The 27,377-nt window shown below is 39.8% G+C and overlaps 1 protein-coding gene across 1 annotated transcript in view; it reads right to left on the bottom strand.

The window, feature by feature from the left end:
• Window positions 1–1,799: 1,799 nt before the first annotated feature.
• Window positions 1,800–27,377, bottom strand: part of mkrn1 (makorin, ring finger protein, 1) — a 94,045-nt gene continuing 68,467 nt past the window's right edge. Inside the window, exons 6-8 of the mRNA XM_078568249.1 lie at window positions 9,538–9,648; window positions 4,880–5,024; window positions 1,800–3,864 (exon numbers count right to left, since the gene is read on the bottom strand). Of these exons, the coding sequence (XP_078424375.1) occupies window positions 3,655–3,864; window positions 4,880–5,024; window positions 9,538–9,648 (466 nt within the window). The 3' untranslated portion in view covers window positions 1,800–3,654. The remainder of the gene's footprint in view (window positions 3,865–4,879; window positions 5,025–9,537; window positions 9,649–27,377) is intronic.

The following is a 27,377-nucleotide window of genomic DNA, read 5'->3' as shown; positions in this document are numbered from 1 at the left end:
GGTGTGTGGCTTGGAATGAATTTGCAGCTGGTGGTGTTCCCATGAGTCTGTTGCCCTTATCCTTCTAGGTGGTGTAGGTCACTGGTTTGGAAGCTGCTGTCGAAGGAAGCTTCGTGAGTTGCTGCAGTGCATCTTGTTGTCACTGTGTGCTGGTGGTGGAGGGAGTGAAATATCTAAGATGGAAGATGGGGTTCTGATCAAGTGAGCTGCTTTGTCCTGAATGGTGTCAAGTTTCTTGAATGCTGTGTTAGAGCTGCACTCATCCAGGAAAGTGGAGATAAAACACAAGCTAGCAACACAGAGTATAAAGTATGTTTCTACAGGAAGAAAATACAAACGCAGGGAGGCAGTGTTAAATTTATTTAAGAGCCTTGAAATAGTGTGGTCTTCATACTACAAAAAGGATATTAGTAAGTGCTGAAAAGATTTACAAAGACCAGAATTGAGAGGATGCAACCATCAGGAAAGATTGGGTCGGCTAGGGCTCTTTTATCTGGAAAAAGGAAAAGCTTAAGGTGACCTGATAGAGGCCTTCAAAGTTGTTACATAGTTCAGTTGGTGGATGTGAAGAAACTGTTTCCGTTGGAAGACACTTCCACAGATACTCTTTGGGATGGGGAGACAGAAAAATGTGTTTGGATCTGGTCCTTAAAGGTAACATTCCAAGGACAACATTCAGATCTTGAAGAACATGCTGAATATATACAGCCCTGTTTGATGGCACAGGATGATTGTAGTTCTGATAAAGCTTCTGGACAGGAAAGCCTGGACCAATGTTGGAAAATCTTGAAATTGATCAATCTGTCAATCTGGGAACCGCTCAAAAATGAAATTGTTGGCAGCGTAGAGCTGTTAAATAGTTGCTTGATTCTCTCACTGCCGAGGGCCTTCCTACTAAACTACATCTGCAGAAGCTGCGGCTGCAATTATTGTACAGAAATGCACAACCAACCTAGCTAGCAGAGAATGATCCCATGGGTTATCAATCTTTCTTAAAAATTGAGAGTCACTCATGACAGACGACGGGTTAGGGGAGATTCTAAAGCAATGGCAGGTATTATTCATGAATGATCCCAGACAGAACTTGGTCCCAGCTTGGATTGGGTTATGTGAACACATCCAACACAATGGATTTGGTGGAATGCAATACGCGCCTCACTAGCAACAAGAAGCTAACTTAGTTAACTGGTGCCAATGTTTGTTCTTTTTCTTCTTGAACGAAATATTGGTTAAGGTGGTTCTCAATTCAGTATAAACAGTATACCATGTGGTTATGGCAATACACAATAGCGAAATATATACAATTAAGATAATGCCCATGATGTTCCTTTAGAGTGCATTTCACATAGGACTATTCCAATTGGTAAATGGGGGAAACTTCCATGCTTTCAGTGTAGGTAAGATTTAAAAGTAGGGCCTACAGGTGAAAGGATAGCATTCTGAATCTGCTCGAGTGCAACCTTAGCTTTAAAAATATAAATGAAGATTCTAAATTTATGGAACTATTAAATCAAACGCAAATTGCTGCTGCACAGTATATGATGAGTAGCATACTAAACAGCTAACAATTTCTTGTAACATCCCTGAGTTTTAGACACTAAGACATAAGGGTGCATATTTAAATAAACTACTCATTTGACACTGTTACTTGAGCTGTTTTAACTACAAATCTGCCTTTCAAAATTCATTATGATAGTCCACCTATCATTCACAGTTTGTAATTGATCATCCCCATAAAGTATATGAGCACCTTGACTTTTTTTAAAATCCAGGATATACACAGGACATTTACAACATGGTTTAGAGCAAAAGGTATTTATTTAGAAAAATGCTGTTTTATACTTGTAATATGACAGTTTAAAGGGTATTTGTTTCAGCTACATTTCCAGAAGTAACTGGTCTCAAACTTTGAGAATCTACATTCCCTCCCACTTACATTGCCAAGATCATCAGGCTCACAACAGCAAACCTCTTCTCAAATTCAGATCTCACGTGCAGTTCCACAAAGAGGAAAACAGGGCTAATATGCATTGTCACGTATCCATGTCATGCCACAATTACTCAGATTCTCAGGCTTCCATTAAAAATATTCACTGAATCCTAATGTCCTGTGAAGGAGAATAGGAACATGTATCCTAGTTTTCAGTCTGCATTGGGTTCATATTGCGCAAATACCCATGAAGCTAGAGACTGAGAATGTGGAGTTTAATTATTATAATACAAGATGGCAGAAATTGGTACGTTTGACTGAATCTCATTCATTTATGACTCACAGCATATTCAACTAATGCATCTTAATTAGTTAACAGGTGAGCATTTGTAAAGGAGAGAATGGTGGCATTTAATCTGCCTAAATCTGTAAATTTACACATTTATAACCTGCAGTTGATGAATTTGCTACTTTACAAAAGATTCACCCTGGCCATTCCCAAACATCAGATTGAGTCAGTATTACAAGACGACCCTATTTTAATGTTAAGAATCCAAATGAAATCTGAACTGAAATCAGTCAGATAAACTTGTTACAAGATATAAAATGAGACTTATATGAAAAAGGGATAAATAACAAGACTTTGGTAATTCCCATAATTTTGTGTCATTATTTTTATCTAGATTAGATGAAGGATTTAAATAAGCTAACTAACTAGGAAATGTCAGTCAGAACAGCCAATTGTTAATAAATAAAAAAAGAACTGTAATACATGGAACAGTTAACCTCACATTTCTTATGGAATCTGATAGTGCTATATCGTGTTGTTTTGCTTTCATTAATGCCATCAATTCACTTCACCATAGCAAACAGTCTTTTCCAAACAGGGTACATACTTAAAGAGGGAATCTTAGCAGTAGGATACCTTTTCAAAATTGAACAACTGAAAATAATTCTGATTAACATCCTTTTCTTTCTGATCTATTTGAGTTCATTTTTAAAATATTTTTGTATAAACTGAGCGCTGATGATGTATTTGATGAGAATTGGTTGGGAGTTGCTGAGTCATACAGCATTAGGGAACAAATAATTCCTAACACACAGTAGTCTGATCATCTCAACAGCGTATGAGTAATTCAGCTCCCTCACAAGCTGGACTCAAGTCACTCCTCTAAGCCAAGTTCTCCTGAGCTCTACCAGCATACTATATAAAATTAAAAAAAAATAGAAAGACAGGAAAAAAACCATGGTTGTTAATCATAATTATTTTATACTTTGACTTTTGAAAAGGCCACTGACTGCACAACATCCTCTTTAAAACAAACGTAGTTATGTGGAGAGGGCATTGTATAGGAATAACACAAGCTGTAAAATGAGTTAAGGTGTATGTGGTCCCTTGTTGGTTTCAGGCTTTTGTGCATTAAGTGGTCATATCGCTTTCAAGTACCTAAACTCAACTCTTATTCCACATGAATAAATAAAGCCAATTGCTATATTTATCCTCCAGGTTATCACCTTTAGTAAAGCAAGTTAATTTAACTTATATTTAGTAAGGAACAAGTTTCTTTTTTGATGCACTACCGACAAGAACTCTGCACAAACGTCCAAAGTGAAACTGCACCCAGAATGTCTGGCCTGCCTAAGACATATGGCACTGCCACAACACAGGAAAAGCTACTGTCTAAAAAACAATGAACAAGACAGTCCAAAATCCACAATGGGTGCTATAGGTCAAACTCATAATAATCAACATCCATTTCATCATGGAACAAGTCCCACTCATCGTCAGAATCTGAGAAGTCGTCATCATGGCCATCAGCCAAAAGCATAAGCAGAACTTCACCGAGCTCAAAGGTGACCATTTCATCATCTTCATAGGAATCAGCATTTTCTCTCTCTTCAATGAAATCCCAAAAATGTGTCCTCCGTTGGTTCTGTGATAAAACATATGAAATTGCAAACAAATGAAAAATGTTTTGAACTAGCAACGTCTTAAACATTGTATCAGCTTCCAAAGGATATTGTTAGCTGTTAAAAAGGCTACTATTTTAGACAAATGATTTCCTTTCACCCTACGCAACAGCTGAAAAGAAACAGAGTATTAGTTCAGGCTCAGTATTACCAGTCTGTACGGACAGGCATTAAGACTACTCGCTGTCAGCAAGGCAATGATGTGTGAAATTTCTATTTGCACATGTTCATATTTTGAAGAGATTAAGCAACAGTAGGACAGGGAAGAGACCAATGAAAAGAAATTGAATCTCAATTTTGTCACCAGGTTGTACTGGCGTAAAAACCAGTGAGGTGCAACTGATGTAAACCAGGTCAATTTAGCTATACTAATCAACATGAAATATTGCATTTCAATTAACTTCCAATCCAATCAGATCTCCAAAAGAGCATAATTCTATTACCACTTTACTAAAGATCTCAACTTGTAAGATTTGGCATTCTAACTTTTTGTATATATTTATACCATACTAACCTACTAATGCTAAACAGTTAAATGTACATGAAAAGTGTCAAAAACACACTTGGAGTAACAAACAAAGGAAATCTCTGCCAACTCTATCTGAATTTGACCCTGCATCATTTAATCAGAAGGAAACAATGCAAAGCATGAAATGGCATCACTCATAGGGAAACCAAACATAAAAAACATCTACCAAAAGCAAAATACTGCAGATGCTGGAATTCAGATATAAAAACAGAAAATGCTGGGAATACTGAGCAGGTCTTGCAGCATCGATTTGGAAAGAAACAGAGTTAACGTTTCAAGTTGTGACTTTTCATCAGAACTGAACCTACATTATACTAAATACGTTGTTGAAGGATGTTCCACCTTATCTCCCTATAATTCGTTCAACACAGCTCTTAAGTGAAAGTATTAGCAAAAAGATGACATTCTTAATCAAAACTCACTTGTTTAACATATGGTAATATACTTACTCGATATCTACCCATTGATCCAATTGGCTTCCTCTGTGGTTGCAATTCTTCCAGACGGCCATCAGGGTATGCGTGTTTGTAGAAACAGTTCCCCCCAAAGGGACAAGTGCCACGTCCCTGATCAAAGTATCGACATGCCTTGTTGCTGCAGAGCAAACAAAAAATAATTTTTCAATACTGAGAACTCATTCTTTATCTGGTGACAGAAGCCAGTAAAACAGCATTAGATCAATTTCATCATTAACAAGCAAATTTATAATGCAACATGTTTAAATGTGTAATAAAAGCAGAAAATTCTGGAAATATTCAACCGGTCAAGCAGCAACTGTGGAGACAGAAACAGTTTCAGGTCGATTACCTTTCTGATGATGCTTCCTGACCTCCTGAGTATTCCAGCATTTTCTGTTTTCATTTCAGAATTCCAGCATCCAAAGTATTCAGCTTTTCGCTTTACATTTAAATGTGTATTTTTGACTATGCTCCACCATATAATACCCTCCAGCGTCAGCTAATAACTCACTCCAAGTCAACCCAATGCTGATCTTCAGCCAATTAATTTAAAGTGTGACAGTACAGCTCAGAATAACTTCCTTGACGATGTACACTCAGTTGGCAAAAATACTGAGAAGTTAGTCATAGGTGTGAGCCCACCCTCTCCCAGCATTGTAACATGATTCTAAGAATAAATAATGAATAGAGTGGGCATATAGGAACATGGAAATGTGACAAGAACCAAACCATCAATAATGAAGAATGCAAAGTTGATAGCTTTTCTGGGGTTTTACTTGATTTACTTTGTTAGGAGGAGAGAGAGAGAGAGAGGGAGATTTTGAAGAATATAGTAGGTATACATAATTGTCCCGGAATTACCAGGAAAGTTTACAATGCAAGAGTGGAGATGCACTGAATTTTCTGCAAGGAAATTCACAGAACTGATTCACAGTGGCTGATAAGTTGCACCACACGCCTGAATCCACTGTAAACCCATTTAACTCATTAGCTCAGCTTCACGCCAATGAAAAATGAAATGTGAATGCAAGTTTCTTGCATTTACATCAGTTCCGAATGGATGTAACGTTTTTCTTAAATTTGTTTATTAATTTTTAATAATCATAATGAGTAACAGTACAGGAAAATAGCTCACAGTACAGCAATAATTTGATTCTCTTTCTTTTCCAAATGTAAGTGTAAGAAAAGAGAAAGGAAAAGAGAAGTAGGAGGTAGAAGAAGAAAAAGGAAAGAAAAAAACCCTCCACAGCACCCCCCAAAAAATGAGAAAATCAATGATAAACATAGGTCAGATATAGGTTCACATGATATAATACATACAACCTAATTAGGGTCAGTTATATGAAAGTAGAAAGCAGTAGTTCCTCAAGATAACCTAAGAAATGTTGCCAAGCTACATGAAAGCCATCAATGGAGCCTGTTATAGTGTATGTTATTTTCTCAAGTTTAAGATTCCGCATAAGATGACATAACCAATTGTTGGGGAGGTGGTGGCATAGTGGTATTGTCACTGGACTAGAGACCTAAGGTATTGCTCTGGGGACCAGGGTTCAAATCGCACCATGGCAGGTGGCAAATTTGAATTCAACGAAAATCTGGAATTAAAAGTCTGCTGATGACCACAAAACCATTGCCGGTTGTCTGGTTCACTTTAGGGAAGGAAATCTGCCATTCTTACCTGGTGTGACTCCAGATCCACAGCAATGTTTTTTGACTCTTAACTTCCCCTGAACAAGGGCAATTAGGCCTAGGCAGCGAAGCCCACAACCCATGAAAGAATTTTTTAAAAAGGTGGGGCAGACTGTTTCCAATTTAATAGAATAATGCTTCTAGCCAATAATGTTGAAAAGGCAAGTGCATCAGTCTGAATTTTTGTAAGAGAGATGCCATTTGGTTTCACTCCAAAGAGTGCTGTAATAAAATGTTCAATGTTGCAACTAAAAATATGAGAGTGGATTAGAATTGACGCATCTCTCGCTTTACTATGAAAATTAGAATGAAACATCTGCCCAACCCAACCCTTCTGCATTCGCAAATGGTCAGATGTACATGAGTGAGTTTCCTGAAAGAAGGCACTGCCCACTTTCAAATGATGTCAATGAGAGAGAACTTTATTTCTTTTAACTGGGTAATTTAGACCTTTCACATTCTAGGTGATAAAATTACTTGGACAACCACCCTGTGAAGCCTTAATATTAGTGGACATTATGATAATAAAAGCATATCAAAGCATATGGCCCCTAAAGGTTAACCATTACAAATAAAGGATTAAGTATTTTTGAGAGCTCATCCACCTGAAGAATGTTAAAAACTAACCAAAAGTATATATGTATATTTGGAAAAGAACAAGAGAAAAAAGAAAAGAGAAGAGAGAAAAAAATAGAAGGGGAAGAAGGAAAGAAAAGCTTACATCATCTCCCCAGACGAGGTGGATGCTACCCCTCACAGCTAGTGTACTATTCATACCTATCTTACCAGTGTGTCTTGAAAAGACAGCCCACGTTAAAGCAATATACAATCAAATATTCCAAACAAAAGTATTGTCAAGCTCAGCATATGCTAAACAAGGTGCAGAATCTGTCCAGAAACAACAGTTTTGTAATATAGTACTCAACAAGAAAGGGAGAATATAGAGATATTCAACTCTCAAAGAATTCAATTGTGCATGTGGTAAAAAGTAAAAAAATAAACATCCATAGAGTTTATGTAAAACTTCTCGCGATTAATGCAGCTTGCACATAAGATACAAAGAGATTGGTATAACCAGCAAAACTTATCGCGTAACAGAACCATCACGTATAGTTACCTAATTAAGCTTTGAGTACTGTTTTGTCTTGGGTGAAGTCATAATTTGACTTATTAAGAGCCGGTACAATTGAATCTTGAAGTAGGCTGAAGCTTCTTGTGGCATGTTGAAAATCTTATTCACTCCGTTGAAAATTACACGCAGGCGAGCAGGGTGGAGAAGGCCATATTTAAGTTCAGCTTCACAAACTTTGACATTAACAGATTCCCACAACACGGGGCTAGATCCATATGAGGTCAGGGTAGATAAATATCTTGCTTCCACTAAAATATAGTTGACCCTTTTCATAATTTGCTCCTTCACTCTATAGTGATGCAGTCTTAGTATCATCGGCCTTGGGGGCTCGACATGCTGCAGCCATGATGCCAAAGAGCGATAGACTCGACCCACTACCAGTGGTGAATCGAAACTCTCCTTGCCAAAAACCTCCAAAAGTGCCTCAGTAAGAGTTGCACGGTTTCCCTGTTCTGTACCTTCGGGCACCGAAAGAATCCTTAAGTTTTGTCTTCAACTGCGATTCTCCAGGTCATCCACCTTCGTCAACAATTTGGTATTTTGGGCTTCCAGCTAGGTGCAGCAGGTCTCCAGATCCGCAATTCTGTTGCTCAAGTCCTTGGCTGATTGTTCAACATCCCACAGCCTTTGACTGAAGGAGGCTACGTAGGCTTGTAGAGTAGCAACAGAGGAATATGATTCCGAAAGGGGACCAGCAAATTCAGTAAGAATAGTGCTCTGTAAGTCAGCAAGTGTGCTGACAGAATTAAATTCAGCATGGGAAACCTGCCATGTTGTTACCAGCTGGGGTATCTGACACTGCAGTCGATAAAACACCAGGCCCAGTTTCATTCTGATTGCGTCTGCCTCTGTGCTTAGACATTTCTAATGTATGTTGGGCATCAGAATAAGCCCCAAAACACTGATAGTCAAAAAGCTGAACCTTTTAACCCGATATCAATAATTTTTATAGGGATAAATTAGAGATCGCGGGAGCTATCTTCAGCCACGTCTTACTCCATTCCCGTCACGTGACCTCCCCACCCGAATGGATGTAAATTTACACCCAAAACATAAACACAGCATGACCAGCATGATCAGGCATTTTATAGAAAATTTTCTTTATTTATCCTTACTAAGACCTGCACTGTATTTTCTCATATCTTTAAACACTTCGTGGCATAAAATCTGAAAAGGAAGAATGTGCAGGGGGAAGGTGGGGGAATGGCACAAGGTGAACTACTCATTTAGAGAGCCAAACACAATGGGCCGAAAGGTCACATTCTGCAATGTAACAATTTATTATATTAAAAAGAGAAAAGCTTCCACAATTGCATTTTCTTAAACACGCTTTGCTTCATGCACAAAAAAAGTTGCTTGATGACTTCAAACTTCAATTTTCAGATCAATAAAATTAAAGAAGAGAGGACATTATTCCAAACTTTACTCAGGTCCCAATTGCTTTGGCTGATTTCCATTTTTTTTAAACATGGGTTTTTATGTGTAGGCCTAAAGCTGATGAGATATTGTCAGAAAGATTGGTGTAGAAATCAACAATCAGATTGAGGAAATTCCTGCCTGGTCATTGATGTCATTATCAGCATTACAATTTTAGACAAAAAAATCTGCAAAAACTGCACAACTCTCTACTACTGAAACTCATGTGCATTGATCTTCTTTCAGAATCAGTGCCTTCAATTTTTATTCTCTCTCCAAAGAGCATTTTTGCTGAAGTTCAGAAAAATTAAATTTGGCCAAAAATATAGCAACATTTAAAATATAGAAACGAGAAAGGGAAGCTGTAGTTACAGTAAATATTAGTCTGGAGAAGTGTTTTGGGTAATTTTACCTCATTGCCTCTTTGTACTTCTTGATGAGTTTCTGTTTTTCTTCCTTGTCTTCTACCCAGTATTCACTTGGAATGACAAAATTTGATGTAATTCGACACTCAGGACATGATCTGTAAAATTAAATTCAGGGATAATTAGCATAGGCAATATCATCAAACTGTCTTAAATACCTAAAAGAAAGCTTAAAGGAAAAGGTTCATATTTCTTTTCAAAACAGAAAATAACTATAAAATGGAACATATACCTCAGTTGGAAAATGAATTCCAATGATTAGCTAAAATATGCATTGCAGTGTAACAAAATCCTCAAGATGAATCAAAATATAACAATTACCTTTCACATATTTCAAAATGCCTATGGTGAACTAACACCAAGGAGAGCCAAATGTATTTATCATGTATCTTTTCTCTGAAAGATATATTTGAATTATTTTTGATATATAACGTATGTAAACAGCCTACTGATTTTGAGAAAGGCCACTACCTTCCAATAAAGCTTTTCTGTTTCTTCTTATAATCTTCTGAACACATTGTGTCATATTACATGAAGTGCATTTCCAAACAACAATAAATGCATTGAGGCTAACCTACATTACTCACATATTCCGAACAACTCAGCAACAAAGACAGAATCAGGAGGTAGGTTATCTCTCTAACATTTTGGTAAATGCCAATGCTGGGGGAAGGTAACATTAAATAGCATGCATTACATAAAAATAATTGTAAACAGTGATGTTACACAGTTTAAAATACTTGAACATAATCTTAGATTACAAGCCAAGCTCCTTCTTGTGATGATTCAGATTTTAAGCCTTGTGCAATTAACTTAAGATCAACATGCTTGACATTACCCAGTGAAACAGTCCAGTTAACCTAAAATTTGATAAGTCATCGCCCTAAACAATTCAATCAGTTATTTTTTTTATTTTAAAGTTAGTTGTTAAGCTGTTAGTTTAGAGCTTCACTTTGAAGCTTCTGAAAAAATTAAAATGCACTCCATTAATACTGGAAGTTCTGCACATACTATTATCATTTCTCAAAACTATATGGAATTGTTTAAAATTACTGCTAAACAGAAGGAACTATAAATGGAAAATGTAAATTAGCCCTCTGGCCATAATTTTTCAGACTTCCTTAGACTCGGGGGTGGTGCAAGAGGACAAGAAAATTGCAAACATTATAAAATATTCCAGCATCTGCAGTTTTTTGCTTTTATCTTAGTGTTTAATTAACTGCCACTTCTCTTCAAGGAATGCCTACCTTGAAGAAGTATTGATCTTCTCTCCGACAGGATTTCCGTCTCTCTCTTTTGCCTTGTTCCATCTATCACTGGCCCTCTATCCAGCTCTATTTGTCCCACCCCCCCCTTAAACCAGCTTATATTTCACCTCTTTTCTATTTTTCCTTAGTTCTGTTGAAGAGTCAAACGGACTCGAAACGTTAACTGTGTTCCTGTCCGCAGATGCTGTCAGACCTGCTGAGTTTTTCCAGGTATTTTTGTTTTTGTTTTGGATTTCCAGCATCCACAGTTTTTTGCTTTTATCTTAGTGCAAACATTATAGCCTGGTTCAAAAAAGGGTGTGAAGATAAGCCCAGTAATTACAGGCTAGTCAGTTTAACTTTGGTGGTGGAGAAACTTCTAAAAACAATGAGACAAAACTAAGGGGTTAATTAAAGAAAGCCCACATGGATTTCTTAAAGGAAAATTGTGTTTGACTAACTTCCTGGAGTTTTATGAAAAGGTAACAGAGAGGCTTGATGAGGACAATGAAGTTGATGTACTGTACATGGACTTCCAAAAGGGCTTTGATACAGTGCCACTTGTAAGCAAACCTAGAGCTCAAAGAACAAAAGGGACAGTAGCCACATGGATATAGAATTGGCTGACTTACAGGAAACAAGAATTGTGATTAGTGGATGCCTTTCAGCCTGGAGAAAGGTTTGTAGTGGAGTTGCCCAGGGCTCAATGTTGGGGCCCTTGCTCTTCCTGTTATATATTAATGACCTAGATTTAGTGTACAGGGCACAATTTCACAAGTTGAAGCTTGAAGCATTGTGAACTGTGAACTAGTGTAGACCTTCAAAAGGACATAGACAAGTTGGTGGAATGGGCGGACAAGTGGCAGATGAAATTCAATGCGGAGAAATGTGAAGTAATTTATTTTGGTAGGAAGAACATGAAGAGACAGTATAAAATAAAGTGCACTATTCTAAAGTGGGTGCAGGAGCAGAGGTACCTGGGTGTATATGTGCATGAATCATTTAAGGGGGCAGGGCAGGTTGAGGGAGCAGTTAATAAAGCATATAGTATCCTAAGCTTTATTGATAGAGTTATAAAGTACAAGAGCAAGGAGGTTATGTTGAACTTGTATAAGACACTAGTTCGGTCTCAACTAGAGTATTGCATCCAGTTCTGGGTGCCACATTTTAGGAAGGATGTGACGGCATTGAAGAGAGTACAGAAAAGATTCACAGGAATGGTTCCAGAGGTGAGGAACTTCAGTTATGAAGGCAGATTGGTGAAATTAGAATTGTTTTCCTTGGAGAAAAAAAGGCTGTGAGGAGATTTGATAGAGGTACTCAAAACCAATAAAGGTCTGGGCAGAGTAACTAGAGAGAAATTGTTTCCACTCATGAAAAGATAGAGAATGAGAGGGCACAGATTTAAAGTATTTGGTTAAAGAAGCAAATGCAACCCGAGAAAGAACTTTTTCACACAGTGAACGGTTAAGGTCCGCAATGCACTGCCCGAGAGTGTGGTGGAGGCAGGTTCAATCGAACTGCTCATTCGGAGTGCTGGTGCAGATGCAATGGGCCGAATGGCTCCCTTTTGTGCACTGTAACAATTCTGTGATATTGTACAATGATATCGTTCAATATCACTTGTGAAATACCAGCCTAATTACAATGCCCAATTTTACATAATTACCATTCTATTTATAATACAAATTAGCCTAAATATTAGATTTTGGCTTATGTAGGCCATCCTTTGATGACATATGAAGTTTCACTGAACTAAACTTAAATACCCCTGTACATTAAAACAGAAAACAGCAATTTTACAAATGGTAAGAGATATACTTGGGTGTTACTTTTAGTTAGTCAAGAGTCCTGAGATTCATAAAAATCACTGTCATGCTTAACAATCTCCAAGGCAAATTATTAGAACTTTTGCTTGCCTAAAAAGGAGTGCATAGTCTCTCGTCCCCCTCCATAGGGATACACTCTACTTACATATGTCTACAGAACGTAAATGTAGCTGACAAGGGTAAAGGCTTAAAGTCCTCCACTGTGCACAGAGGTAGTGATAGAGTTTAACCGATTAAAATTGTATAGCTTACCAGCATTGGCTTACAAGATTAACAGGTTGTGTGGTAAGATTCCAAACCCATTGATAGGTCTACTTATGAGCCAGATTGCAGATCTACTGGTTCAGATATCATACTACTGAATCTGCCACACAAAATCAACTTGGTTTGACTCCCATTGTCAGACATATTGTCTTGAAATCATGTCCTCTCTAAGCTCATCTTATCCATGAGACTGACCTCCTGCTCCCGCGATCCTATTCCCATGAAATTGATAACCACCCAATTTCCCCTCCTGGTCCCCATGTTAGCCGATATTGTTTAATGGTTCCCTCTCTTCATGTGTTGTCCCTCTCTCCTTTAAATCTGATGTCATCGCCACTCTCCTCAAAGAAACCAACTCTTGACCCCAACGTCCTTGCAAACTACCATGCCATCTCCAACCTCCCTTTCCTCTCCCAAGTTCTTAAACATGTTGTCGCTTCCCAGATCCATTCCCATCTTTCCAGAACTCCATGTTTGCCACAAAGACACAAATTACATTCTATGGGACTGTGACAAAGGTAAAATTTCCCTCCTCTTCCTTCTCAACCTGTCTGCAGCCTTTGACACAATTGACCACCATCCTCCATTGCTTCTCCACTGTCGTCTAGTTGGGTGGAAATGCTCTCACGTGGTTCCATTCCTATCCATCTAATCATAGCCAGAGAATCACTTGCAATAGCTTCTCCTCCTGCTTCTGCACAATTACCTGTGGTGTCTCCCAAGGTTCTATCCTTGGTCTCTCCTGTTTCTCATCTATGTGCTGCCTTCGGGAACATTATCCAAAAGCTCAGTGTTGGTTTTCACCTGTACACTGATGACTCTCAGCTCCAACTCACTACTATCACCAGAATAAGTAAAATGAACATTGGTCCTCTACAGAGTGAGGCTGGAGAATTAATAATGAAAAATATGGAATTGGCGGAGAAATTTTACAGATATTTTGCATCTGTTTTCGTTGTACACGATACAAATAACATCCCAGCTTCCACAACGCTCAAGAAGCTTGACACCGTCCAGGACAAAGCAGCCCATTTGTTTGACACCCACAAACATTCACTATCTCCCCCACCGACGTTCAGTAGCAGCAGTATGTACCATCTACAAGATGCACTACAGAAACTCACCAAAGCTCCTTAGGCAACAGCTTCCAAACCCACGACTGCTACCATCTAGAAGGACAAGGGCAGCAGATAGATGGGAACACCACAACCTAGAAGCTCCCCTCCAAGCCACACACCATCCTGACTTGGAAATATAATGCCGTTCCTTCACTGTCGCTGGATCAAAATCCTGGAACTCTCTCCTTAACAGCTCTGTGGGCGTACCTACACCACAGGCACTGCAGCGGTTCAAGGAGGCAGCTCACCACCACCTTCTTAAGGGCAATCAGGGATGAGCAATAAACGCTGGCCCAGCCAGCGAAGCCCACATCCCGTGAATTAATTTTTTTAAATCCCAGAAATAAGTGTGCATCAAGAGGCGAAAGGGAGGGAAGAACTTAAAACAATTACAATCACCAGGGAAAAAGTACTATGAAAACTATTAGAAGTAAAAGCTCAAGTCCTCAGGTCCTGATGGACTTCACGCTAGAGTCTTATAAGAAGTAGCTGCTGAGATAGTAAATGCATTGGTTTTAATTTTTCAAAATTCCCTAGAGTCTGGAAAGGTCCCATCAGATTGGACAATAGCAAAGGTAACCCCTCTAATTAAGATAGGGGACAGACAGAAAACAGCAAACTACAGGCCAGTTAGCTTTAAATCTGCCACAGGGAAATGCTGCAATCTATTAAGGAAGTTTTAGCAGGTAACTTAGAAAGTCTCAGTGCAATCAGGCAGCGTCAACATGGTTTTGTGAAAGGAAAATTTATTAGAGTTCTTTAAGAAAGTAACCAGCAACACGGAAAAACTGTGAATGTGGTGACTGAGTGAAGACTTGGAATTTAGTGAGAGGGGAGTTCGGTAAAGGGGGAGAAGGAATTGTTCACTTCTTCTTCCTATATTTCTCACCCCATAGAAATGATTTCTTTCTCTACTACAGGGAAAGGAGCTAGCTGTTTGGTGAGTATCTGGTAAGTGGGTAAGTTCTATTCTATCCCTAAGGTTTAAAATGGGACACAATTTGTGGTAAAGTTATTAAAATATGTAAGAAAGCAACATAAATAAGTGATTAATATAATTATGTAATTATTTAAAACACATTAAGGATGGCAGGACAGGTGATGCGTCAAGGCTGCAGCATAACATTTTGATCCAGGGCAAATACATCTGCAGTAAGCGTTTGTGGCTTGAGGAACTTCGGCTCAGAGTCATTGAGCTGGAGGCTGAGCTGCAGACTCTGCGACAGGGAGGGGGAAAAGTTACCTGGATGCTTTATACCAGGAGGCAGTCACACCACTTAGGATAGGCTCTTCTGATTTGATCAGTGGCCAGGGACAGGAGGGTGTGACTGTAAGACAGATAAGGGGGCCCAGAGGGAAGGAGTGTGAGCTCTGGAATATTCCAACAGGTTTAAGGTTCTCTCAGCTTGTCTGGATAAGGGTGGGGGCTGCAGGGTGGATGAGCAAACTGACCATGGCACCGTGGTACAGGAGGCCATCCAAGTGGGGGGAGCAAAATGCAATGTAGTGGTAGTAAGGGACAGTATAGTGAGGGGGATTGACATGTTCTCTGTAGCAAACAGTGAGAATCCAGACGGCTTTGTTGCCTGCCTGGTGCCAGGGCTTGGGACATCTGTTCATGTCTGGGGAGGAACTTGCAGTGGGAGGGGAAGGATTCAGTGGTCATGGTCCATGTTGGTAACAATGACATAGGCAGGATGAGGAAGGAGGCTCTGCATAGTCAGTACGACAAGCTAGGCACCAAATTAAGAAGCAGAGCCTCAAATATAATAATTTCTAGATTATTAACCTGACCCATGTGCAAATTGGCATAGGACAAATAAGATCAGAAAAATGAATGCATGGTTCAAAGACTGATGTGGGAGAAGTGGGTTCGGTTTGTGGGGCACTGACATCAGTATTGGGGAAAGTGGGATCTATACCGTTGAGATGGTTTACACCTGAACCGTGCTGGGGTCAATGTCCTCGCGAGCTGCCTAACTAGGGAAGTAGAGAGGGTTTTAAACCGAATTGTGGGGGCAAGGGCTCAAATTTGGGAAGATGTAGTAAACCAAAGAGTAGACGCAAGGCAAGAGAGACAGGTATTAATATGGGAAATGATAAACAGACTGTTACAGGAAGAGTCAGAGAGTGCAAATCTAAAAGTAAATCAGCAGATAAGGCTAGACTCTACAAAAATAATAAAAGGACAAAGCTAAAGGCTCTGTATCTAAATGCACCTAGCATGCGAAGCAAAACAGATGAACTGATAGCGCAAAAAGAAATGTACGATCTGATAGCCATTACAGAGACATGGCTACAGAATGACATGGATTGGGACCTGAATATTGAAGGGTATGAGACATCTAGGAAGGACAGCAAGTTAGAAAAAGGTGGAAGGGCGGCTCTGTTAATTAATAATGGTATTAGCACATTAGAGAGGGGTGACCTAAGTTCAGGAAACCAGGGTGTAGAAGTAGTTTGGGTCGAGATGAGGAACGATAAAGGCAAGAAGTCAATTGTGGGAGTGGTGTACAGGCCCCCTAATTGTAACTGCACAATAGGACAGAGTACAAAACAAGAGATATTGGGAGCTTGCCAGAAAGGTACAGCAATAATCATGGGAAATTTTAATCTACATATAGACTGGAAAGATCAGATGGGCAAAGATAGTGTAGATGAGGAGTTCATAGAATGGTTTCGGTATAGTTTCTTAGAACACCACATTCTGGAGCCAACCAGGGAGCAGGCTAGACCTGGTATTGAGCAATGGGATAGGATTAATTGATAGTCTCCTAGTGAAGGCATCCCTAGCTAGCAATGGTCATAATATGATTGAATTTTACATTCATTCTGAGGGAAAAACAAGTGCGTCCAAGACTAGTATTTTAAAACTTAAATAAGGACAGTTATGAGGGCATGAAAGCAGAGTGAAGTGGCAAATGAGGTTAAGGGATAGGTCAATAGAAGTTCAGTGACAGACATTTAAAGGGATATTTTAGAATACACAATATATACATTCCAATGAGAAAGAAAAATTCCAAGGGGAGGGCCCACCATCCGAGGTTAACTAAAAAAGTTAAAGACAGTATCAAACTTAAAGAAAAAGCATATAATTACGTGAAGGAGGGTGGCAGGTCAGAAGATTGGAAAGAATATAAAGAACAGCAAAGAATGACAAAAAGATTAATAAGGAGGGAAAAATTAAGAGTATGAGAGAAAGCTAGCTAGTAATATAAAGATGGATAGTAAGAGCTTCTATAGATATTTAAATTAAAAAAAGTTAACAAAGTGAGTGTTGGCCCTATAGAAAGTGTGTCTGGGGAATTGATAATGGAAAGTAGGGAGTTGGCGGATGAATTAAACAGGTATTTTGCTTCAGGCTTCACTACAGAGGGCACAAGTAAAATCCTGAAAATAGCTGTAAATCAGGAATTAGAAGGGAGTGAGAAACTCGGGGAAAATTATAATCACCAGGAAGTGGTATTGAGCAAATTGTTGGGGCTGCAGGCTGACAGATCCCCAGGTCCAGACGGACTTCACCCTAAGCTCTTGAAAGAAGTGGCTAGTGAGATAGTTGATGCACTGGTTTTAATTTTCCAAAATTCCCTAGATTCGGGGAAGATTCCATTAGATTGGAAGATAGTCTATTTATTTAAAAAAGGGAGGGAGACTGAAAGCAGGAAACTTATAGGCCAGTTAGACCAACATCTGTCATAGGGAAAATGTTAGAATCTATTTTTAAAGATGTTATAGCAGGGCACTTAGAAAAATTCAAAGCAATCAGGCAGAGTCAACATGGTTTTGTAAAAGGGAAATCACGTTTAACCAATTTATTGGAGTTCTCTGAAGGAGTAACATGTGCTGTGGATAAAGGAGAACCGGTGGATGTACTGTACTTATATTTCCAGAAGGCATTTGATAAAGTGCCATATCAAAGGTTATTGCAGAAAATAAAAGCTTATGGTGTAGGGGTTAATATATTGACATGGATAGAAGATTGGTTAGCTAACAGGAAGCAGAGAATTGGCATAAATTAGTCTTTTTCTGGTTGGCAGGATGTGACAAGTGGTGTGCCACAGGGATCAGTGCTGGGCCTCAACTTTTTACAATTTATGAATTGGATGAAGGGACTGAAGGAATGGTGGCTAAATTTGCTGACAACACATAGGTAGGAAAGTAGACTGTGAAGAGGATGTAAGGAGGCTACAAAGTGACACAGATAGGCTAAGCGAGTGGGCAATAATCTGGCAAATGGAGTATAATGTAGGCAAATGTGAAATTGCTCATTTTGGCAGGAGGAATAAAAAAGAAACTTATTATTTAAATGGCGAGAGATTGCAGAGCTCTGAGATTCAGAGGGACCTGGGTGTCCTAGGGCATGAATCACAAAAGGTTAGTATGCAGATACAGCACCTAATTAGGAAAGCTAATAGATTTATTGTGAGGGGAGTGATTACAAAAGTAGGGAGGTTATGCTTCAGTTATACAGGGCATTGGTGAGACCACATCTGGAGTATTGTGTACAGTACTGGTCTCCTTACTTAAAGAAAGATGTAAATGTGCTAGCAGTTCAGAGAAGGTTTACTCGACTAATACTGGGCATGAGCAGATAAAAGCAAAAAACTGTGGATGCTGGAAATCCAAAACAAAAATAAAAATAAAAATACCTGGAAAAACTCAGCAGGTCTGGCAGCATCTGCGGAGAGGAACCCAGTTAACGTTTCGAGTCTGTATGACTCTTCAACAGAACTAAGTAAAAATAGAAGAGAGGTAAAATATAAGCTGGTTTAAGGGGGGGGGGGGGGGGGGTGGGACAATTAGAGCTGGATAGAGGGCCAGTGATAGGTGGAGATAGCTAAAAGATGTCATAGACAAAAGGACAAAGAGGTGTTGAAGGTGGTGATATTATCTAAGGAATGTGCTAGAAAGCAGGACAAGCAAGGTACAGATAGCCCTAGTGGGGGTGGGGTGGGGTGAAGGAATCGAAAAAGGCTAAAAGGTAGAGATAAAACAATGGATGGAAATACATTTAAAAATAATGGAAATAGGTGGGAAAAGAAAAATCTATATAAATTATTGGAAAAAAACAAAAAAAAAGGGGGGGGATCGGAAAGGGGGTGGGGATGGAGGAGAGAGTTCATGATCTAAAATTGTTGAACTTAATATTCAGTCTGGAAGGCTATAAAGTGCCTAGTCGGAAGATGAGGTGCTGTTCCTCCAGTTTGCGTTGAGCTTCACTGGAACACTGCAGCAGGCCAAGGAGGGACATGTGGGCATGAGAGCAGGGTGGAGTATTGAAATGGCAAGGTTGTCTTATGAGGAAAGGCTGGACAGGTTAGTCTTGTATCCATTGGAATTTAGAAGAGTAAGAGGCAACTTAATTGAAACCTTTAAGATCCTGAAGGGTCTTGACAGGGTGGATGTGGTGAGGATGTTTCCTCTTGTGGAAGAATTTAGAACTAGGAGGTCACTGTTTAAAAATAAGGGGTCGCTCATTTAAGACAGAGATGAGGAAAATTTTTTTCTCTGAGGGTTGGGAATCTTTGGAACTCTCTTCCTCAAAAGGCAGTGGAAGCAGAGTCTTTGAATATTTTTAGATAGATTCTTGATTAACAAGGAGGTGAAAGGTTATCAGGGGTAGGCAGGAATGTGGGGTTGAGGTTACATTCAGATCAGCCATGATCTTGTTGAATGGTGGAGCAGGCTCAAGGGGGCAAGTGACCTACTCCTGTTCCTAATTTGTATGTTCGTATGGTGTACTTAGATTTCTAGAAGACATTTGACAAGGTGTCACTTTAAAGGTTATTATAGAAAATAAGAGCTCATGATGTAGGGGGTAACATATTAGCATGGATAGAGGGATGGTTAGCTAACAGGAAACAGAGTGCAGGCATAAATGGGTTGCTTGCGGGTTGGTAATATGTAACAAGTGGAGAGCCACAGAGATCAGTGCTGGGGCCTCAACTATTTACAATCTATATTAATCATTTGGATGACGGGACTGAATGTATGGTTAATAAATTTGCTGATGACACAAATATAAGTAGGAAAGTTGTGAAGATGACAGAAATAATCTACAATGGGATATAATAGGTTAAGTGAGTGGGCAAAAATTTGGCAGAGGAGTATAATGCCAGAAAATGTGAACTTGTCCACTTTGGCAGGAAGAATAAAAAAATGCAGCATATAATTTAAATAGAGAGAGATTTCAGAACACTGAGGTACAGTGTGTTCTGGGTGTCCTGGTACATTAATCACAATAAGTTAGTATGCAGGTACAACAAGTGATTAGGAAGGCAAATGGGAATGTTGTCATTTATTCCAAGGGGAATGGAATATAAAGGTAGAGATGCTTTCACAGAATCACAGAATTGTTACGGTGCAAAAGGAGGCCATTCAGCCCATCGTGTCTGCACCGCTCTCTGAGCATTTTAACTTAGTGCCAATCTCCTGCCTTTTCCCCGTAACCCTGCATGTTATTTCTATTTAAATAATCATCTAATGCCCTCTTAAATGCCTCAATTGAACCTGTCTCCACCACACTTACAGGCAGTGCATTCCAAACCCTAACTTCTCGCTGTGTGAAAAAGTTTTTTTCTCACCTCGCATTTGTTTCTTTTGCAAAACACTTTAAAACTGTGCCCTCTGGTTCTCAACCTGTTTACAAGTGGGAACAGTTTCTCTCTATCTACTCTGTCCAGACCCCTCATGATTTTGAAAATGTCTATCAAGTCTCCTCTTAGCCTTCTCTTCTCCAAGGAGAACAGTCCCAACTTCTTCAATCTTTCCTCATAGCTGAAGTGTCCCATCCCTGGAACCATTCTCGTAAATCTCTTATGCACTCTCTCCAATGCGTTCACATTGTTCCTATAGTGTGGCGCCCGGGAGTGTACACAATACTCCAGTTGAGGTCTAACCAGTGTCTTATATAAGTTCAATTTTGATCTCCTTACTTAAGGATGGACATAATTGCATTAGAAGCAGTTCAGAGAAAGTTCAGTGGATTGATTCCTGGGATCAAGTGATTGGCTTAGTGGGAAAGGTTGAACAGGTTTGGCCTATACTCATTGGCGCTTAGAAGAACAAGCAGCAACCTTTTTGAAACATATAAGATTCTGTGGGGGCTTGACAGGGTATACACAGAGAATGTTTCCCATATGAGGGAATCTAGAACTAGGGACACATTTTCAGTATAAGGGATTCCCCCATTTAAGATGGCGATGAGGAGAAATTTCTTCTCTCAGAAGGTTGAGAACACATATCGAGGGGCATTGGTGAGACCACATCTAGAGTACCGTGTATAGTTTTGTATGCTTATTTAAGAAAGAACATAATTGCCTTAGAAGCAGTTCAGAGAAGGTTCACTCAACTGATTCCTTGCATGAGGGAGTTATCCTATGAGGAAAGTTGGGCCTGTATCCATTGGAGTTTAAAAGAATCGGAAGCGATCTTACTGACACATAAGATCCTGAGGGGACTTGATGTGGTAGATGTTAAGAGGATGTTTTCCCCTTGTGGGAGAGACTAGAACTAGCGGGCACAATTTAAAAATAAGACAGCGATGAGGAGAAATTTTTTCTCTCAAAGGGTCGTGAGTCTGTGGAGCTCTCTTCCCCAGAGAACAGCAGAGTCATTGAATATTGATTGACAAGACAGTCAAAGGGTACAGGGAGTAGGAAGGAAAGTGGAGTTGAGGCCACATTAGATTAGCTATGATCTTAATGAATGGCAGAGTAGGCTCGAGGGGCCAGGTGGCCTACTCCTGCTCCTAATTTGTATGTTCACATGTTCTCTCAACTCCTCCACAGTTGCTAAGTTAACAGACAACTTACCTGACATCTAGTACTGGATGACAGAAATTTCCTCCAATTAAATATTGGGAGGACTGAAGCCATTTTCTTCAGATCTCATTCCAAACTCCATTCCTGAGCTATCTACATTATGTTACACTACATATCCTACCTCACAACAGTGACCGCACTTCAAAAGTACTGAATTGGCTGTAAAACACTGAAATGGCCAGTGATTGGGAAAGGCATGATATAAATGCAAGTCTTTTTTCCGTTATTGACTCCATTCCTCTCCCTGACAACAGTCTGATACTAAATCAGACTTCGCAAACTTGGGTTCACACTTGACCCTGAAATGAGCTTCCTATCTCATATTCTCACCATCACTAAGACCGCCCATTCATCGCCCAACTTGACCCCTGTTGCTGCATTACTTGCTTTCTTCATGCAAACTCACATAGGATTGACACACTACAAGTAGGTTCTTTTATTTGAAGACTACAAGTAATACATAAAAGCTACAGGTGTAACCTATAGATTGAACAGGTACGCACACACCCTACTAGTCACATGCTGTTTTACACCCTGGTTCCATGAAGACATGCATATTCTATTTACATATTCTCTTTCGGCGATATCGCATCAGCTGCTTCACCTCATCTGCTGCTGAAACCCTTATTCATGCCTTCCTTACCTTTAGACTTGACTATTCCAACACACTCCTGGCTGATCTTCTACATTCTACCCTTCATAAGTTGAGGTCATCCAAAATTCAGCTGCCTGCATGTAACTCTCACCAAGTCCCGTTACCCTTTCACCCGCGATTGCTGATCTACATTCATTCCTGGTCATGCAACATCTTTATCATCTTGATTTTAAAATTCTCATCCATGTTTTCAAATCCCTCCATGGCCCTGCCATTTTCTGTTTCTGGAATCTCCTCCAGACCCACACCCCTCAGAGATATCAGTGCTCTTCTAATTCTGGCCTCTTGAACATCCCCTATTTTAATCGCTCCACCATTTGTGGTGGGGCCTTAAGTTGCTTCGGCCCCAAGGTCTGAAATGCTCTCCCTACACCTCTCTACCTCCTTTAAAACGTCTATTAAAAGCTAACTCTTTGACCAACTTTTGGTCCTCTAACCTAATATCTCCTTATGTGGCTCAGTGTCACCTTTTGTTTATAATGCTTCAGTGGAGTGTTCCTCTGGAGCCCGACTGTTTGCAAGGGCATGTCTTACAAGATGGAAGGCTACCCATTCCCATGAAATGCCTTGGGACATTTCATTAGGTGAAATGCACTACATAAATATATCATTGTTGTTGTTGCCAACAACGCTTAAAATAAAATCCCACTTGCCTCCCTCCTACCAAGAAGGCTAATCGCTAATTAATTAGTCAGACAAACAACAAACATGGATTTAACCCTCACTCATCTACAGCAGATACTAAGCACTCCTCCTTAGCAACATAGTAACTCGTACGATAGACCACAAAATCCTGAGTATATTTCTACCAGCCTCCTGATCGCATCATATACCATGGGGAGAATTTTCTCCCCATCAGGGGTGGTTGGGCGGGAGCAAGTGCAACACCGCCATTTTGCGTGGGCGGGCCAATTAAGGCCCATCCAGCATAATGCGCACCCGGAAGTGCTGTGCGCTCCCTGTGTGACGGGGGGAGTAGGCCGAGTTGGGGCCTGCGCTCTTTCATGCATGCGCGCGAAAGAGCGCAGAAATCACCTTGAGGCAAAGAGCTGCCTCAGGGAGATCAGTTTGATTTTTTAAAATTTTAATAAAGACAAAAAAAAATTTTAAGGCATGTCCCCTCATGTGGCAGTGTCACGTGAGCTGGGACATGTCAATGAATTTTATGAAAAAATTTTATTAAAGTTTCAAAATCTTCATGAAACCTCATCCCACCCGTGGATGAGGTTTCATGATAAATGTGAAGGCCGCCTGGGCTCTTCACCTGCCCGCCAACCTTAAGGTTGGACAGGCAGCTCAGTTAAGTACTTTAATTGATATTTAAATGGTCTTAATAGGCCTTTGACAGTTCGGTGGGTGTGCCTGCCGTCGACTCCGGTGCGTGCCCACTGAACTGAATATCTGAATGACGCGCAGTGACGTTGGGATGCACGCCCGAGGTCACCGCGTGTCATTTTATGCGTCGGTGAGCGGGGTCCACCCCGCTCACCAACCCAAAGATTCTGCCCCATATCTCAGTAACGTTGGTTTCACCAGCCAGAGGCGCAGAATTTCAGTAACTTGCCTCCTTGCAATCCAATCAAGATTCATCTCAAGTCTTGAAGTGCCCTCATCAACTATGTGACAGGGTGTTTGCTGAATGGGACCTATACAGGACAGCTTTCAAAATGGTATCCATTTTATTGTTCTTGATGTCCACAAGCAGCACTACGATAGTAATCTATTTGTGGGGTTCATTTGGTTTAATATTGTAATTACAACCTTGCCAGCTAATTCAAGTAGTCTCAAAAACTGAGGTTCATAACAAACATTTGAGAATTATGCAATAAAAAAGAAACCGCCATTAAAACATCTTGGTTTCTATAACAGTCTATTTGTAGAGTTGCTGGGGAAAAAATTTGTTCACACAGTGCTGCTTCAAGCTACGCTATACAGACTCACATTGAATCCCCAGGGGCAGGCAGCACCATGGGCCGTTGCCTACATGATGTTCTTCATCGATATGATTGAAGAGATCCATTGCAGGCCACACAGATAACAGCCTGTGGTGCTGTCTACCTCCAGGGAACTGACAGTCTGCGCAGTGAGAAGCAGTGCTGTGAGCAAGTTTCTTCCCCTTTGTGTTTTTTGCTGGCGGGTTTTTTTTAAACCCTTATCTAATTTTGTTTGCTTTTCTCTCATCCAATGCTGAACATATTAAGTGATGCTGAACACAGTGAATATCTTTGACCTGGAAACATACAGTAAGGAAAATTTGTAATTTCTTTTGAAGGTCTGTAGAATCTGCAATTGTTTTTAAGAATGTTTGAAAAAGACTTTGAAGAATTGACATCAATTTTTTTAAAATTCATTCACAGGATGTGTGCATTGCTGGCTAGGGCAGCATTTATTACCCATCCCTAATTGCCCTTGAGAAGGTGATGGTGAGCTGCCTTTTTGAACCGCTGCAGTCCATGCGGTGTAGGTACACCCACAGTGCTCTTAGGGAGGGAGCTCCAGCATTTTGACCCATCGACAGTAAAGGAACAGCGATATATTGCCAAGTCAGGATGGTGAGTGGCTTGGAGGGGAACTTCCAGATGGTGGTGTTCCCATCTATCTGCTGCCCTTGTCCTCCTTGCCCTTGATCCTGCAAAGGGATCAATTATAATTTTCTTGGATAAGAAATACTGGTCCATTTGATTTGGAAGCAGTGCCAACAAGAAGGAAGTTAAGAAAGAAACTATGTGGCTGGAAGACACAAAGGAAAACTAAAAGCAGAGGAGTTGGAAGGTGAAGGCAATCAGTGCACAGATGCAAACACAGAGAAAGCAGACAGAAACAAAGAGGAACACAGAATTTTTGAGGAGAAGCAACAAATCACTCTCAGGAAAAAGTCTTTTTCTGTTTAGCAGAAAGGGAGAAAGGAGCTCTTGGAGGTACTGTGCGAGTTGGCTAAAAAGATCCAAAATCTGTAAAGCTGTATGAATAGCTTGCAGACACTAAAAAACTGTGTGTTCTCCCAGAAGTGGAAAGACCACCGAGCAGGATGTTATTGCCTGGTCAGTTGGAAAGGAATTCTAGAAAGCTACACCATCAGGTGTGTTGTAATCTGAAGGAGAGAGGGTTCACAGGAGCATTGCCTGCTGATGATAATTATACCAATGAAACTCAAAAGTGAAAGCAGTTTTCAGATAGGGCTCCTGACCTATTTTGCATTAATAAAGAACAGCATGTTGTGGAACTGTGTAGCTATGTAGTGCCACATTTGTGTGGGGAATGGTGCGAATGCTTGTGATTGTTTCAGAGTTACCTTTGTTGTATCAGCTATTTAAAGTGAAATTTACCTTTTTATTTGAAGTATCATTTTCATGTGTAATCTGTGTTGGTTCTGATTTGTGTTAAAGTAAAAACTACAAAAAGTGAAATCTTGCTGGTAATTTCATAATTTGGAAGTCATTCAGTAAATTTGGTTTACGATTTCTCCTTGGGGATTGTAACACTATTAAGTGATGCTTGGGTATAGTTGTACAAATGACTGCAGACCTCCTGTATCTCACCCAAGTATACACAATACATAGAAGGCACAACACAAACAGGCCATTCAGCCCAACTAGTCAATACCAGCATTTGTTGTTCATGTGAATACACAGACATAATCACATTAATTGCCCCAGTATCCATATCCATGTATCCGCCTACTCAATGTGATCTTTAATGTTGACACAGTTTCCTCCTCAACCACTAACTTGAAGTAAATTCCAAGTTCATAACTCTGGGTAAAGAAGTTTCTCTTGTTCTATGTCCAAAACTCCATAGCAATTAGAAATATTTCTAGCCATGCCGTCCCATCCTTTACTAATTTCAAACACCTCTATCATATCAACTAACAAAATAAAATTCCAATTCTTACATGCTTTCCTTTATATCTATATTTCCTCATGCCAGGCAGCACCCTAGTAAATATGCCCTATACCCTCTCCAAAAACCTCAACATCTTTGATAGTGTGAAGCCCATAACTGAATACAGGCTTTATATTGGCTTATTATTACCTCTAAACTTTTATATTCTATTTCGCTGTGATAAAACCTACAATTGCATTAGCTTTTATTCCCCAGAGCCTTATCAACCCAAGGTGCTACCTTTCAAGTCCTGTGAACCTCTACCCTCAAATCCTACTGCTCATCCAAAAAACAAAATATATTACCTCACACTTATTGGCACTGAATTCATTTGCTAACATTTAGCCCTCTGCAGCTTCCTTTGGACTTCTAAAGAATTAAATATGCCTCCTATTTTGGTCTCATTTGAAAATTGCTGCACCAATCGCTGATATTACAATGAGCAGAAGCTGCTCCAGATACTGTGGGGCAGCACTACCCACTTCTAAGCACCCTGATAACTTGCCGTTATTTCCTACTTTGAGTTTTCACCCTTCCGATCAAATTTAAGTTTGCTATCCTCCTCTAATTCCATAACCCTTAATTTTTTTCTAATACTTAGCCATGTGGTACTTTGTGAAAGGCTTCCCTCAAGGTATATGTGCTCTATATTGCCCCATCTACTAAATCTGTTATCCTCTCCAAGAACCCCATAAGGTTTAACAAGTGCAATTGCCTCTTTTAAAATCTGAGCTGGCCACAATCTATTTTCCTTATTTAGATGTATGACAATTTCCTACTTAAAGACTAAAATTTCTCTACCACAGATATTAAGATAAATAACTAGCCTGTAATTATCCAGATTAATTGTGTTTCTCTTTTTAAAACTAGATATTACAATGGCCAGTCTCTGGTATCCACACTCAATAGAGCCCTGAAATATAATTTCTAACAGCTCAGCAATTTTCTTCTTCATCTCCATCAACATCCCAGGACATATCTTATAGGGCTTTGACACTTTGTCTTTTAA

Source organism: Cetorhinus maximus, chromosome 22 (assembly GCF_964194155.1).
Source record: "Cetorhinus maximus chromosome 22, sCetMax3.hap1.1, whole genome shotgun sequence".
Classification (NCBI taxonomy): Eukaryota; Metazoa; Chordata; class Chondrichthyes; order Lamniformes; family Cetorhinidae; genus Cetorhinus; species Cetorhinus maximus.
The sequence above is the reverse complement of the archived record's forward strand: the minus strand, read 5'-3'. Positions and strand labels throughout refer to the sequence as shown.